General features: G+C 45.0%; 1 protein-coding gene across 2 annotated transcripts in view; it reads left to right on the plus strand.

The window, feature by feature from the left end:
- fmnl1a (formin-like 1a) overlaps positions 1 to 16,149 on the plus strand; it is a 77,687-nt gene that overhangs the window by 47,072 nt on the left and 14,466 nt on the right. For both annotated transcript variants that reach the window (XM_039739446.1, XM_039739445.1), the window contains exons 11-20: positions 8,933 to 9,043; positions 9,129 to 9,278; positions 9,418 to 9,519; positions 9,894 to 10,098; positions 10,312 to 10,743; positions 10,841 to 10,965; positions 11,089 to 11,291; positions 11,473 to 11,707; positions 11,800 to 11,868; positions 12,666 to 12,746. In XM_039739446.1, coding sequence (XP_039595380.1) covers positions 8,933 to 9,043; positions 9,129 to 9,278; positions 9,418 to 9,519; positions 9,894 to 10,098; positions 10,312 to 10,743; positions 10,841 to 10,965; positions 11,089 to 11,291; positions 11,473 to 11,707; positions 11,800 to 11,868; positions 12,666 to 12,746 — 1,713 coding nt within the window. The remainder of the gene's footprint in view (positions 1 to 8,932; positions 9,044 to 9,128; positions 9,279 to 9,417; positions 9,520 to 9,893; positions 10,099 to 10,311; positions 10,744 to 10,840; positions 10,966 to 11,088; positions 11,292 to 11,472; positions 11,708 to 11,799; positions 11,869 to 12,665; positions 12,747 to 16,149) is intronic.

Genomic DNA, 16,149 nt, shown 5'->3' on the forward strand with positions numbered 1-16,149 from the left:
GGCTTGCTATGGTGCCATGGAGTTGGAGCATGGAAACTCCACACTGCCAGGGCCCGTGGCCACCACCAGAGGGTGCCAATGGGAACAGCTGAGACCTCCTTAGCAGGGCTGCCGCCACACTCAGAAGTGCTGCTGGAAGATGAACACCACTTCTGGGTGCCCAATAAAAGGTGCCAGCTACCACTACTCCAGGAGCCAGGGGTCGAGAGGAAGCAGATGACGTTTGAGGGAGGAGTGGAAGTGGAAGAAAGAGAGAGAGTGAGAGTGAGAGAGGAGAGAGAGAAAGTGGAGAGAGAGAGAGTGAGAGAGAGTGAATGAGAGAGAGTGAGAGAGTGAGAGAGAGAGTGAGAGAGTACCATGTGCTTTACTAAGGGACTGAACCTGGGCAGGTGGGAAACGACTATTTGGAAGTATTTCCCTCTTGTTTTGTGCCACACTTGTGCCAGTGTCTGTTCTGTTCTGTTGTCTCAGGTGTTTGGGGAGCTGTGCGCCCCCTGGTGGTCACAATATATATATATATAGTCTTAGGAGGGCCGCCCTAACAGCATCATTCACAGGTGTAGCAAGTAGAGCACTGGGGCCCCCATTTTGATAGCAAACAGAAACATACACAGGCATCAGAAAAAACGTGGGCTCCTATGCCCCCTGGGCATCTGCCCAGCATGCCCGTGCGTTAAGACAGCCCTGAATCTTAGAAAGCTTACTAAAAATCAGCAGTATCCAAGGGGAATGTTGTCCTGGGAGTCTTTTGACTTTCTCGTGTATGAAGTATAGGGAAAGTATTGTAATCATCCAAAAAAAATCGATTTTGAGATTTTGATGAATCTCGATGTTTTAGACCTCCCTGAGTCTGAAATGACCATTTTTGGAATTCTGTCTGTGTGTTAGTCGGCCTGTGTGTGTAAACACGATAACCTGAGTGCGCTTTCACTTCGGTCAACCAAATTTTTCATACAAGTATTGGGTACAAAACGTAGATTTCGATCAACTTTTGGGATTTGTCCGTTAACCGTAAGTGGCACTTTACCTTTTATTCAGGCAGCAGCAGAGTCCGATTTATTCAACTTTACTTTTATAATAATTGTTCAATATATCATTAACTTAAGTTGATTTGTTGCTGATGGCTCTTTAATGTCCATAATATAAAATTATAAACCTTGTCTTGCGGTTTACTCCTCAAACATCCATCCCCATTATCTGAGCCTACGAGAAAGTCGAGGGGAGACTACCCATGATTTGTGATCAGCAGTTGGCGTGATGCGTTCTCTGTCATCAACGTAAAATGGTCTCTCTCTCCGTCTCTCTTTCTGACACGTCTCAGTCGTTGATGTCACTTCCTGGGTCACTGTTTGCGGTCCCTCATTAATGGATCCAGGACATGTGACACTAGCCAGCTGTCCTGGTGACAGATGTCTCTGCCCAAAAGCGTTGATCCTGTACCCATCTGTACAATCTCTGACTCCCTCCGTTCTTTTTAGCATTAAGTTATAAAACTTGTCTGACCATTTTAGACTAAAATCGCCGTCAATTCTTTACATAACAAAGCAGACGCGTTAAAGCTAACCCTTAAGCCGCCAGAACCGGCTATAGTCGGTTCCCAATGCAATTTGGCAGCACGCCGGAGCCGAGTATATCCTGCAAAGTACATTCATTGAATGCTGCAACCGGCTAAAGTTGTTTCTCCCGTGCAATTTGGAATATATTTAACGACGTACAACCGGCGACGTAAATTCTTTGAACGCCGCAACTGGCTATAGTCACTTCTGATCAGTCCGTGCCGTAAATTCATTGAGCAGCCAGCTCATGACCACTAGCGCCCCCTGCAGCCTCACTGGCATCAGCGCCGGCCTCTGTGTGCTCGCGTGCGGCCAGTTCAAGAGCAGTTGGCGCTGTGATTTACTGAATTTCATCACCTTGTACATATAATAATAGATTGCTGCAGTCGTTTTTTAATAGTTTCTACAGTTCGTTGGCAGTGTGTAAAATGATCAGCGTTGTAGTGATTGTGATGATCTTTGCATTAAAAAATACGTGTTCTGTTAAAATTTCACATTTTCTTTGTGAATTGTGACGTTTACTGAAAAAGTGCAGCAAAAAAGTATTTGGCGTCCAGGGATGCATTAACCCCTAAGCATGTGGCAGTTTAAGGGTCAAGAACTGCTAGTAAAACACACTTACAGAAGGGATTGGGTCAGGAATCATTAGTCTGCTGGAGCGGACGCTTTCAATGGACGTAAGTGTCCTGTCAATGCCTTTGTAAATTAGTTTTCTAGTTTATCACGGTTTGATCAAAGCTAAAAAAACTTAATATAGCCAGTCTGCAACTTCACAATATGACAACTGTATTCTCCAGGAAATGCTGTGATGGTTTACAAGTAGGCCTACAGCAGCCTAGACGTCCACCATGTCCACACTAAACCTCAATTCTGGAGCAGGACTCGAACCTTCACTCTCTCTCTGGCTTGGATTTGGGTTCTGTGATTTGGGTTCAGTCGTTTTGGTTTCTGGTTCTGACTTGGCGTCTCTTTAATTTATCATTTAATCTCCTCATCCTTCTGAAAACTGCACTTTATACATCTCTGGGTAAAACGGCCAGTGGTTGAACATGAACGTGGAATTCTTTACCTCATCTGGCTTTTAACATCTAATAGTCCCAAGAAGTCTGAGGTTACTGCTGGCCACCTCTGGGTGTGACTTATGAACACCGCACTGCTCTGTCTGTCCAGGCTTCCCTGTCCTTTTATTAAGGAAAAAGATTGAGCAACACGGGGCAAGTAAAGGAGTTTTACTGAACTGTCAGCAGGGATTCCAATGAAGGGGAAGCGTTTTACTAACATGCTGGAATTCTATGAGGAATCAACAAAAGGATATGATTGACTGTATTATATACTAGCAGAATACCCGCGCTTCGCAGCGGAGAAGTAGTGTGTTAAAGAAGTTATGAAAAAGAAAAGCAAACATTTTAAAAATAACGTAAGATGATTGTTAATGTAATTGTTTTGTCATTGATATGAGTGTTGTTGTCATATCTATCTATTTATATATATATATATATATACACAGTATATATATATATATATATATATATAATATAGCAAAATAGCTGCATTGGCAGAGAAGTAAAAAGAAAAGGAAACATTTTAATAATAACGTAACATGATTGACAATGTAATTGTTTTGTAATTGTCATGAGGGTTGCTGGCATATATATATATATATATATAAATATATATATATATACACACACACAGACACATATATAAACATATATATACATATAAATATATATATATACTGTATATATACACACACACATATATACATACTGTATATACAACATATACATATCTACATATATACTGTATATACACATATATATACAAATCTACATATATATATCTACATATATATATATTAGGTGGGACTCGATTAAAAAATTAATCCAATTAATTAGAGGCTGTGTAAGAATTAATCTTGATTAATCGTATGTAATCGCACGTAAATTTGCCCCAAATCGCAAATGTTTTTTTTTTTATTTAAAACGGTTTTAGTGGGCGACAGAATCAAATAATAGACATGGACATGAATATTGTAAACTGAAGCTGTTTTAATTTCTGAAAAAAGCTTTTAAACTGCATTTGAATTCAAAACAGAAACAAAAATATCATCCCTGGTTAAAATTGGGCAGACTTAAAAATAAAGTGGTAGTTTAAGTACTTTAAGTACATTTTCAGAATAGTATTGTCTTTAAATAATAATAACCAAAATTTCACCATAAAGTGCAGTTTTCTTCTTAAAAAAATAAGTCAGAAACATAAAAGGTAATTTGACCAGCTTACTCTTTAAACTCTGAGTAACATTAGCCAAAATTATTTTGTACATTAGGCTAAAACAGTGTGATCATTGAACATTTTGTAATTAGATGTATTTAGAATTACTAACGGTCACGGAAGTCCAATGATCCCCAGTAAGAGCCACAAAGTCCGCTTTCTGTAATGCATCTAATTTTGCTTGCTTTTCAGTGTGCACAAAACCATGCTTTTATCAAGGCTTCGCTCGGGTAGTCGAAATGATCAGTCGTAGGAACGCGCTTTATTCCGACTCTAACATTTTTGTAGCTGTGATGTGTGCATCAGTGTAATGGATGTACCAGGAAATCATGCATTGACAAAAGTTCCCGTTTGCTTGGAATTGAAAGTGTGATTAAATGCGTTATTTTTTAACGCGTTATGGAGTACATGCATCGAAGCTTCTCAACTGTGCTTGTGCTAAGAAAGGGAAAATTTTAAAAATAACGTAACATGATTCTGCGTTAACCTAATATTTTTCATACGTCCCAAACCAAGGAGATGGGAAGGTAAAATGAATCGGTAGCGCGTACATAGTCAGTACATCCCTCTCGGGAATCGAACCTCGAATGTCGGCGTTAGAGGCGAAGACTCTACAATTGCGCCACCGCTTGTCTATGCTAAAGTATGTATTGTAGATCGGGCTATAGATATACATTTATATATATACCCGTGTATCGCAGTGGAGAAGTAGAAGTTATGAAAAGAAAAGGGAACATTTTAAAAATAACGTAACATGATTGTCAATATACAGTAATTGTTTTGTGAGTGTTATTGAATGTTGCTGTCATCAAGGATTTGATTATCATTATTTCTTTCAATCAGGCTCGTATTTGTAGGATGTGTTCAAGTTACATTCCGTGTTTGTCAATCGTTGTAAAGATAAGAGGTTTCATTCATCGATTAGTTCCTTACTGCATCAATAAACAGCTCGTCTTCCTTTTTATCTGTGATGTGACAAACTGCATGCACGGGTTTTTTTTACGCTGTCTTCCTTTAGCGGGACATTGACTTTTTCCACCGTGTGCTTTGTTTCCACAGTAGCTGCATTTATGAATATGCTTATCAGACGCTTCATATTTTTGCTGCCTTTTCAATTGTGTAATTCGGTTTTGTTCAGCTCTTTGGAACTGTTGCTTTTATCTGTGCACTGCATCAGTTCACGTGAGCCACTCGGTGTACTTGCATCGAAGGTTCCCAGCTGTGCTGGTGCCATCTCGTGCTATGTCCATAGCTTTATTTAATGTTACCTTAGTCCTGGCACTTAAAACTTTCTCTGGCAGTTTCGCTGAGTTTGTGTCAAACACCACCCTGACCATCTCATCTTCCTCTCCATAAGCACAGTCCTTCACCCGTGAATATTTACCCGTGGCAGTTTGCTATTGGATTGCCGCTGACGGATGGCCTTATATGGGCAGGCACTAAATTACAAACGCCAGTGGCAGCCTGTCTATGAACTTAATTTAAAGTGTAGGTTTACATCGTGCTTTGTTTCCGAAGTAGCAGAACTCGCTTCTTATTGTTTCGCTGCCTTCTCAATTATATAATGCATGTTTTCTTGAGCGCTTTTTTGAGGTCTTCCTGGTTTTCTATGTACTGCGTGATAACGTGGGAGGCGTGATGATGTCACACGAAACTCCGCCCCACGGCGTTGAAGCTCATCTCCATTACAGTAAATGGAGAAAAACTGCTTCCAGTTATGACCATTACGCGTAGAATTTCGATATAAAACCTGTCCAACTTTTGTAAGGAAGCTGTAAGGAATCAACCTGCCAAATTTCAGCCTTCCACTCACACGGGAAGTTGGAGAATTAGTGATGAGTCAGTGAGTGAGTGAGTGAGTGAGTGAGTGAGTGAGGGCTTTGCCTTTTATTAGTATAGATATATCTTGGTTTTCAGAAAGCATTTGATTAGGCGCCACATGAGAGGGTGGGCATCCAAGGAAAAGAAGTGGCAGTTCAGGGTGTTGTTTGTACATGGGTGCAGAATTGGCTAAAATACGAGAAGCAGAGGATGATGGGGCCGGGAACCTTACCTGAAATGGCCAGTTTTTAGAGTGATGCCCAGCAGGGGGCAGTGCTGATACAGAAATAATCTGATAAGAATTAAAACAGCAAGCTGGTTAAGTTTGAAGATGACACCAAACTCGGTGGACTGGCAGATCATCGAGAATACGAGGGACTTGGACAGCAGACAGGCTTGGGCAGATGAACTCTCACTCTGATCTGTAGCTGGTGATAGGACAGGGTCTCCTCTGAGCCCACAAACTGCTGTAGGTGCTGCTGGATTTCAAATTAGATAGATAGATAGATAGATAGATAGATAGATAGATAGATAGATAGATAGATAGAGTGAAAGACACTATATAATAGATAGATAGATAGATAGATAGATAGATATAGATAGATAGATAGATAGATAGATAGATATATAATAGAAAGATAGATAGATAGATAGATAGATAGATAGATAGATAGATAGATAGATAGATAGATAGATATGAAAGGCACTATATAATAGATAGATAGATAGATAGATAGAGTGAAAGACACTATATAATAGATAGATAGATAGATAGAGATGAAAGGCATATATGATAGATAGATAGATGATAGATAGATAGAGATAGATAGGAAAGATAGATAGATAGATAGATAGATAGATAGATAGATAGATAGATAGATAGATAGATAGATAGATATGAAAGGCACTATATAATAGATAGATAGATAGATAGATAGATAGATAGATAGATAGATAGATAGATAGATAGATAGATAGAGTGAAAGACACTATATGATAGATAGATAGATAGATAGATAGATAGATAGATAGATAGATAGATAGATAGATATGAAAGGCACTATATAATAGATAGATAGATAGATAGATAGATAGATAGATAGATAGATAGATAGAGTGAAAGGCACTATATAATAGATAGATAGATAGATAGATAGATAGATAGATAGATAGATAGATAGATAGATAGATAGATAGATGGGCGGCACAGTGGCGCAGTGGTTGCGCTGCTGCCTCGCAGTTAGGAGACCTGGGTTCACGTCCTGGGTCCTCCCTGCGTGGAGTTTGCATGTTCTCCCCGTGGGTTTCCTACGGGCGCTCCGGTTTCCTCCCACAGTCCAAAGACATGCAGGTTAGGTGGATTGGCCCTAGTGTGTGCTTGGTGTGTGGGTGTGTGTCCTGCGGTGGGTTGGCACCCTGCCCGAGAATTAGTTCCTGCCCCGTGACCCTGTGTTTGGATTCAGCGGGTTGGAAAATGGGTGAATAGATAGATGGATAGGGTGAAAGGCATTAAAGAGTGATAACAATGCAGATATAACAGACAATAACTTTGTATAATGTATAATTGAAGAGTCGCATAGTGTGTCTGTCACTGAAGCTGCTCCTCTGTCTGGAGATGATTGACAGGAACCATGATTGTCTGTCTCCATGATTGACAGGAGTCTGTCTGCTCAGTGCCCGTCGCTCTGCCACGGATGTCAAACTGTCCAGCTCCGTGCTTACAATAGGGCCTGCCTTCCTCACCAGTTTGTCCCTCTTCTTTATGCTGCACACCAGCATAAAGAGGACGCTCGCCACAACCGTCTGATTGCAGATGTTGAAGGATGCCAGTCTTCTAAGTCAGTATAGTCGGCTCTGTCCTCTCTTATACAGATCATCAGTATTGGCAGTCCAGTCCAGTCCAGTTTGTCATCCAGTTGCACTCCCAGGTATTTATAGGTCTGCACCCTCTGCACTGTCACCTCTGATGATCACGAGGTCCATGAGGGGCCTGGGCCTCCTAAAATCCACCACCAGCTCCTTGGTTTTGCTGGTGTTCAGGTGTAGGTGGTTTGAGTCGCACCATTTAACAAATTGTACGTATAACCCCTTCCCATGCTCATAGGTCCATGGCTATAGCTTTGGCATCATTTAAGGCCGAGTCGCTGCTTCCTCAGATCCTCCTCCATTTGTCTGGGCCACGTCTTTTTAGGCGCCGTTCTTTGAACCTTCCAATTCTCAGGGCGTTTCTGTGTGGTATCCGGCAGGTGTTCATTCTGCAGACGTGACCGAGCCATCTCAGCCTTTTCAGTTGTCTTGCCTCTTCAACTCTTGCTTGTTGGTCGCAGCCTGTCCGTATGATTCCACTTGAAAGATGGCCACGGAGGGAGACACCCAGGATGTGCCACAGGCATCACGTTCAGAAGGCCTCAAGCTTGTTCAGGTCTTGTTTGAGCAGTGTCCGCGTTTCGGATCCATAGAGGAGGATCGGCAGGATTGGTGATCGGAAGAGGTGGATTTTAGTCTTGAGGGAGATGATGGGCTCCTCCACAGACACCAGCACTGTCAGTAAATGTAAAGCACTACACGTCAGGTGAAATACACAATGGGAGGTCCACCTTATGAGAAGGATTTAGGAGTTGTAGTGGGCTCTAAGCTATCGACTGCTACAGAGAAGCCATTAAGAAGGCTAACAGAATGTCAGGTTATATAGCGCCTTGACGTGTGGAGTACAAGTCACAGGAGGTTCTGCTCAAACTTTATAACTCACTGGTGAGGCCTCATCTGGAGTCCTGGGTGCAGTTTTAGTTTCCGGGCTACAAAAAGGACATAAGAGCACAAGAAAAGCTCCACAGAGCACCTTGAGCTGATTCCAGGACTACAGAGGATGAGTTATGAGGAAGGGCTGAAGAAGTTGAATGTTTTCAGTTTAAGCAAAAGGGACAGTAAGAGGAGACCTGAGTGAAGTGTTTAAAACAATGAAGGGAATTAGAGCAGTGGAGCGAGACGGAGACTTTAGAATAAGTTCATCAAGAACACGGGGAGGCACACCGCTGGAAACTTGTGAAGGGGAAATTTCACACAAACATCGGGAAGTTTTTCTTCATGCAGAGGACCACAGACTCTTGGAATAAGTACAGTGGAAAACAGTGGAACTTTAGGGGCCTTACGAAGTGTCATTTTGAGGAAATGAAGAGGACAGGACTGGCAGACCTCCTTGGGATGAATGTCCTGTTCTCATCAAAGGTTCTGTAAAGTTCTAATGGCCACTGTGTGCCAACCTTGTACTTCTCTCCCTTCAGGTGGCCTGCATGCAGTTCATCAACATCGTGGTCCACTCCGTGGAGAACATGAATTTCCGAGTGCATCTGCAGTATGAATTCACACACTTGGGGCTGGACGCCTATCTAGAGGTAGAGAGGGTCATCTGGATTGGAGGGGCTTGGGGTCCTTGACCAGACGGAGGGTCATTATAGACACTGCCTCCTCTTCTTGTAGAAATTAAAGTGCACCGAAAGCGACAAGCTTCTGGTGCAGATCCAAGCATACCTGGACAACATCTTTGACGTGGGGGCGCTACTGGAGGATGCAGAGAGCAAGAATGAGCTTCTGGAGCACCTGGAGGAGATGGAGGAGTCCAATGTGCAGGTATGTCACCTGCAGGCATGACCACTGCAGGCCATCCTACATGGGCTTAGGTGAGGGGGGATCTCAGGGGGTGTTGTGGACACTCAGACCACTCACTGACTGCCTGCCCAAACTGCTGCTGTCTCCTTTTTGCTCTCAGCTGTCCACCAGACTGCAGGAAGTGGAAAACGAGTCCATGGAGAAGATCGCCGAGCTTGAGAAGCAGCTGATCCACAGCAAGAAAGACATGGAGATGATGAAGGTAAAGACACAAGATGAGCAACCTGCTGTTTTGATATCTGGGTGCCACTGTGGCAATGCTGGCCAGGGCCGTTACAACTTTGGAAGCATCCAATATGCCTGTCTGATGATAGCAACGGCAATGATGGGGTCTCCTCATGATGTGTTGATGACAAAATGAGACTCTTTGTAGTTTCAATGTGGATCCACCTCGGGTAACATTATGTCTCCTTGTATTTAGGGTCTTGATAGGCCCATCTTGGTCCCTGGAGACCAATCCCAGTTGCAGCTCCAGGTTTATGATTTGGAATCCTTCTGCCTGTTACGTCTTTTTACTCAGGACTCGTGAGGTGACTCCTTTGCTGTTTCATTCACATCTTGCTCTCACTCCCCTAGGAGAGCCTGCGGGACAGTGCAACACAGGTGAGCTCACTAAAGCAGAAGGTGATTGAGAAGGACCAGGCCATGCAGGAGAGCTCCAGGTTGGAGAAAAAGCTGAACGAACTGCAGGACGAGGGACGTGTCAAGGTCACCCGAACGGCAGATGGCGAGCTGAGCATCGAGGTCATCCCTGTGGTGGTGTATCAGACGGTGACAGCAGGTAAAAGCAGATGGGCACAACTGAGAGCACAGAGGTGTGAGAGGTCACCATTTGTCTAATAGGTGGTCCTGCCCAGTGGCAGCTACTGTTAGCGAAGGGTGTAAGCTTCTTTCACGTACGTGTCAGGCAGATGAGTAATCGCTTTCCTTGAGTGCTGCTTGCTCTCAGTCACCACCTCGCTCACACTGGTCTGGTCTTTTTCTTCATCTACAGTTTCGGCAGGAGAAGAGAGAGTTGTGCCAGTGCCATGCCAGACTCCACTTGGACAAGGAGACTCATCTTATGCAGGTCCCAGCCCTGCAGTTCTGCCACCTGCACCTCCTCTTCCTCCACTGGAGACCACACCCCCTACCGCCAACTTTTCAGCAACTCCACCCCCTGCCCCACCCCTCCCTGAGGCTCTTGCTTCATTGGCTCCTTCTGATCAGCCATCTCAGCCCGTCTTCATTCCTCCGCCTCCACCACTTCCTTCCTCAGGTCCTTCTGGAGCCCCCCCCCCTCCTCCTCCTCCTCCTCCTCCTCCTCTCCCTGGGGCTGCCGGTGTGGCACCACCACCTCCACCTCTACCAACAGCAGGTGGCGGCCCTCCTCCGCCACCCCCACCCCCAGGCGGTTTGTCTGCCAGCGCTAATACCCCAGAGTCCAGTAAGCCTTCTTTGTTTCTCATTATCTTCTCACTTTGCCCCTGCGAGTCTAAACCTGGAGTCATGGTCTTTGCTCTGCCTTGTTGCTCTCTTATTAGATGTGAAGTCCAAGAAGCCCATCAAAACCAAATTCCGCATGCCATTGTTGAACTGGGTGGCACTGAAGCCCAACCAAGTGTCAGGCACAGTCTTCACCGAACTGGACGACGAGCAGATCTTAGGGGTAAGCCAGGCACCTCGCCAACGACTGTCAGAATGCCCAGTGCCGCTCTGTCAATCAGGAAGGTGGGTCTCAGTCTTGATCCAAATCCACCAGTGAACCAAAAACGTTTTTCTCTCTTCACAGCAACTCAATATGGAAGACTTTGAGGAGCAGTTCAAGACAAAGGCTCAGGGACCTGCTGTTGACCTCAGCACCATCAAGGTGAAGGCCGTCCAAAAGGCTCCTAGCAAAGTGTCCCTCATAGAGTCAAACAGAGCCAAGAATCTGGCCATCACACTGCGTAAGGGGGGTCTCAGCACCCCTGACATCTGCACCGCCATTGAGACGTAAGAAATCAACCCTGCCTTCTACCTGTGGGCAAACCCAAAAAAAAAAAGGAAATGTAGGCTGCGGTGGCACAATGCCCAAAAGTGGCTATTCCACCAGCTAGGCAGAGCCCACCTGGCGTGCTTGGCTCGTTTCTTCCAGGGCATCTGGACTGATCAGTATTATCTGTCTTTCTGCCAGGTACAACCTTCAGGTGCTCAGCCTGGATTTCCTGGAGCTGCTCTCGCGCTTCGTCCCTACCGAGTATGAGCTCAAGATGATTAAGAACTACGAGCGGGATGGCAAGCCACTGGAAGAACTGTCAGAAGAGGACCGCTTCATGATGCGCTTCAGCAAGATCAGCCGGCTCTCGGATCGCATCAACACCCTGACGTTCATGGGCAACTTTGGGGACACGGCCAACCTATTGAAGCCAGTAAGATGTTCACAGTGTGCGCACCCACCTGGAGTCACCGCCTTTCCTGCCACACTGGGGTCAGCAGTTAATTGTGCTCTCTCTCATTGCAGCAACTCAATGCTGTCATCGCGGCCTCGATGTCCATCAAGTCATCAGAGAAACTGAAAAAGATACTGGAGGTAATGACGACACACACACATGCCACCTTGACCTAAGGGCTTTCTAAGGATTGGTTTGGAGCTGGCAGCAATAAAAATGCCCAGTGGAGATCAGAGGGCCAGAGTGCAAATACACTTTACTGTCAAATGATGTGTGGTAGCCATGTCACCTGCACTTCAGAACAGGTCATCCTCCTGAAGCTAAGCATGTTTGGGCCTGACCAGTACTTGGAATGGAGACCAACCAGGAGATGTTTGGGTTGCTGCTGGAGGAGCTGTTGGCGAGGCCTTCAGGGGGCCCTTACCACGAGGTCTGATCCCAATGCCCCAGTGCAGTGATGGGGACACTGTGCTGTTAAAATGGCGTCGTCCTTTGGATGTGACTTAAAATCAAGGTCCGGACTCTCTGTGGTCATTAAAGATCCCTGGGTATCCTTTGTAAAGAGTAGGGTGTATCCCGATGTCCTGGCTAAATTGCCCACCACAGCCTGGTCATTCTAGCCCCCTAGTCATCCCCTGTCTCTATCTGGCTCTCTCTCTCCCTCACCCCTTCACCACCTAACAGCTCACGTGTGGTGACATACTGGCACAAAATGGCTGCCATCACATCTTCCAGGGGAATGCTGCACATTAGTGGTGGTTGAATTGGCCCCACACTCACTAAAGCACTTTTGAGTGATGCGAAAAGTGCAATATAAATGTACAGAACTATTATTATTATTATGATTATTGTAACAAATATGCCTGAAGGCCAACTCAGAGTCAAGTATGAACCAGGAACCCGTCCTTACCTTGTTGCGATTGTCTTTGTGTTTCAGATCATTCTGGCTTTTGGAAACTACATGAACAGCAGTAAGCGAGGGGCAGCCTATGGCTTCCGACTGCAAAGTCTCGACATGGTGAGTTTGGGGGTCGCCTTAGCTGGGTCTGAACGCAGCTCTCCGGTGGAGGTCTGAAGGTCTCGTGGCCATGCAGTCCAACCTCTGTAGAAATTTAGAACATAAGAAAAACATTTGATGAGAGCGAGCCATTCATCTCAACAAAGCTTGCCAATCCTATCCAATGGATTCTTCCAAAACAGCATCAGATCGACGTTTGAATGTCTCTGAAGTCCTGCTGCTCACCACACTACTTGGTAACTTGTTCCATGTGCCTATAGTTCTCTGTGTGAAGAAAAACTTCCGAACGTTTGTGCAAAATGTACCTGTAACAAGTCTGCAACTCTGTCCCGTGTTCTTGTTGAACTCATTTTAAATTCACAGCCTCGATCTGCTGGACTAACTGCTTTCACCATTTTAAACACTTCACTCATGTCATGTGGGACATCCTGAGGGTTCACGGGATCCCCTCGAGGTTGCTGGATATCATGGCCGGCCTGTAAACTGGTACTGTGAGTGCTGTGCAGAGTGGAGGCAGGACCTCTGGGTTTTCCCAGTTGATTGTGGGATTCATCAGGGTGGTGTGTTCTGCTCCTACTCTGTTCAATGCTTGTATGGACTGGGTGTTGAGCAAGGTCGGGGGGTCTAGTGGCTGTGGGGGGCATCTGTTGGTGAAGAAAGATTCACGGATCTTCACTTTGCTGACAATGCTGTAATCTTTGCGGAGTCAATGGAGGCTCTGATTGGGGGTCTCAAGAGACTGAGTGAGGAGTCTGAGCGTCTGGGCTTGTGAGGGTCCTGATAAAAACCAACAGCCAGGCCTTTAATGATCTCTTGGGCCAGGCCCGCACCTAGGACATTCTGGGCCCCAGGCAGCTGACAGAGTTCGGCCCCTTCGTGTTTCAAATATGTGCGTATAAAAAAAAAACTCGAAAAAAAGGGCGGGCCCCTATCTAGCTTGGGCCCCTGACAAGTGTCATGGTTGTCCCCCCTCCTAGGTGCGGGCCTGCTTGGGTATGGCCATCAGCAGCGTGTCTGTCTGCAGAGAGAGTGTTGACCTTGTTGAGAGGTTTACTGACCTCGGCAGTGACATTCATGTCTCTGGTGACTCTTCCTATGAAGTCAGTTGTTCTTGTCCTCCAAGAAAACATCAAGTCGAGTTTTGAAAGTCCCTAACGTCTTACTGTCCACCACACTACATGGTCACTTATTCCAAGTGTCTGTCGTTCTTTGTGTAAAGAAAAACTTCCTAATGTTTGTGCGAAATTTACTTTTAACAAGTTTCCAACTGTGTCCCCGTGTTCTTGATGAGCTCATTTTAAAATACCAGTCTTGGTCCACTGTACTAATTCCCTTCATAATTTTAAACACTTCAATCATGTCACCTCTTAATCTTCTTTTGCTTAAACTGTAAAGGCTCAGCTCTTTTAATCTTTCCTCATCACTCAACCCCTGTAGCCCTGAATCAGCCTAGTCGCTCTTCTCTGGACCTTCTCTTGTGCTGCTATGTCCTTTTTGTAGCCTGGAGACCCAAAACTGCACACAGGACTCCAGATGAGGCCTCACCAGTGTGTTATAAAGACTGAGTGTCACCTCCTGTGACTTGTACTCCACACATCAAGGCGCTATATAACCTGACACTCTGTTAGCCTTCTTAATGCCTTCTGAACACTGAACACTGTCCTAAATCCTTCTCATAAGGTGGACTCTCGATTTTCCGACCGCCCATTGTGTATTCAAACCTAATATTTTTACTTTCTATGTGTAATTCTTTACATTTACTGACATTAAATTTCATCGTCCACAAATCTGCCCAAGTCTGTCTGCTATCCAAGTCCTTCTGTAATGATATAACGGATTCCAAATTATCTGCTAATCCACCTATCTTGGTATCATCTGCAAACTTCACCAGCTTGTTACTTATATTCCTATCTAAATCATTTATATTTATTAAAAATAGCAGCGGCCCCTCACTGACCCCTGTGGAACACCACTCTTAACATCGGCCAGTTCTGATGAGGTTCCTCACACCATCACCCTCTGCTTCCTGTGTTTGAGCCAATTCTGCACCCATCTAAACACATCACCCTGAATTCCCACTTCTTTTAACTTGATGCCCAACCTCTCATGTGGCACCTTCTCAAATGCTTTCTGAAAGTCCAGATCAATAATATCATAAGCTCCACTTTGATCGTATCCTTTTGTTGCCTCCTCATAGATTTCCAACATGTTAGTAAAACACGACCTCCCTCTTCTGACCCCATGCTGACTGTCCTGTCCTTGTCATGTGTTGCTCAATCTTATCCTTAATAATTCCTTCCATTAATTTTCCTGTGATGCTTGTTAAGCTTACTGGTCTGTAGTTGCTCTGATCTGCCCTGTCACCCTTTTTATATAATGGGATGATATTTGCCATTTTCCAGTCCTTTGGAATCTCTCCAGTGCACAGTGACTTACTAAAAATACGTGTCAAGGGTTTATATCTGAACTCACTGGCCTCCTTAAGAACACGAGGTTAAATATTATCTGGTCCTGGTGATTTGTTTGATTTCATCTTATTTAATCTCAGCAGCACTTCTCCCTCTACAATTTCCAAATCCCTCAGTACCTCCTTAGTAGTTGTGTTTACCTCTGGGATGTTGTCCACTTGCTCACTTGTAAACACCTCAAAAAATGTAAGTTTAGGGCATGATGGGTCATGAGGTCACTGGAAAGGGGTGTGTGGCACTCCTGATATCTCAGGTCCAAGTCTTTAGAGTCCTGGTGCTTCCTGTCTTGCTATATAGTTGCGAGACATGGATGCTACCCAGTGACCTGAGATGAACACTGGACTCTGGACTCCTTTGGTACTGTGTCTCTCCGGAAAATCCTTGTGTCCCCTTGGTTTGACTTTGTGTTGCTCATGGAGTCCCGAATGAGGCACGTTACCTGCATTGTGAGGGAGCGTCAGTTACGGCACTACGGCCATGTGGCACGTTTCCCCGAGAGTGATCCGGCTCATAGGATCCTCATTGTTGGCTGGACCAGGCCAAGGGGTCGCCCACATAACACCTGGCTGCGGCAGATGGAGGGTCATTTCCAGAGGGTAGGACTGGACTGCGTGTCTGCCTGGGGGGTTGCCAACCAGGATCCCGAGTTGTTTCGTTGTGCAGTGCATGCTCCCTAACTTGACTTGACTTGACTCATGTCACTTCTTAACCTCGGCTTGTTGAAAGTGAAAACGTTCAACTCCTTCAATCTGTCCTCATAACTCATGCCCTGCTGTCCTTGATGAGGCCTAGTCACTCTTCTCGGGACTTTTTCAAGTGCTGCTATGTCTTTTTTTGTAGCCTGGAGACTAAAAATGCACACAGAACTCCAGATGAGGCCTCACCAGTGTGTTGTAAAGCTTGAGTGTCACCTCCTGTGACTTGTACTCCACACG

This window comes from Polypterus senegalus, chromosome 17, assembly GCF_016835505.1.
Source record: "Polypterus senegalus isolate Bchr_013 chromosome 17, ASM1683550v1, whole genome shotgun sequence".
In the NCBI taxonomy this organism is placed as follows: Eukaryota; Metazoa; Chordata; class Cladistia; order Polypteriformes; family Polypteridae; genus Polypterus; species Polypterus senegalus.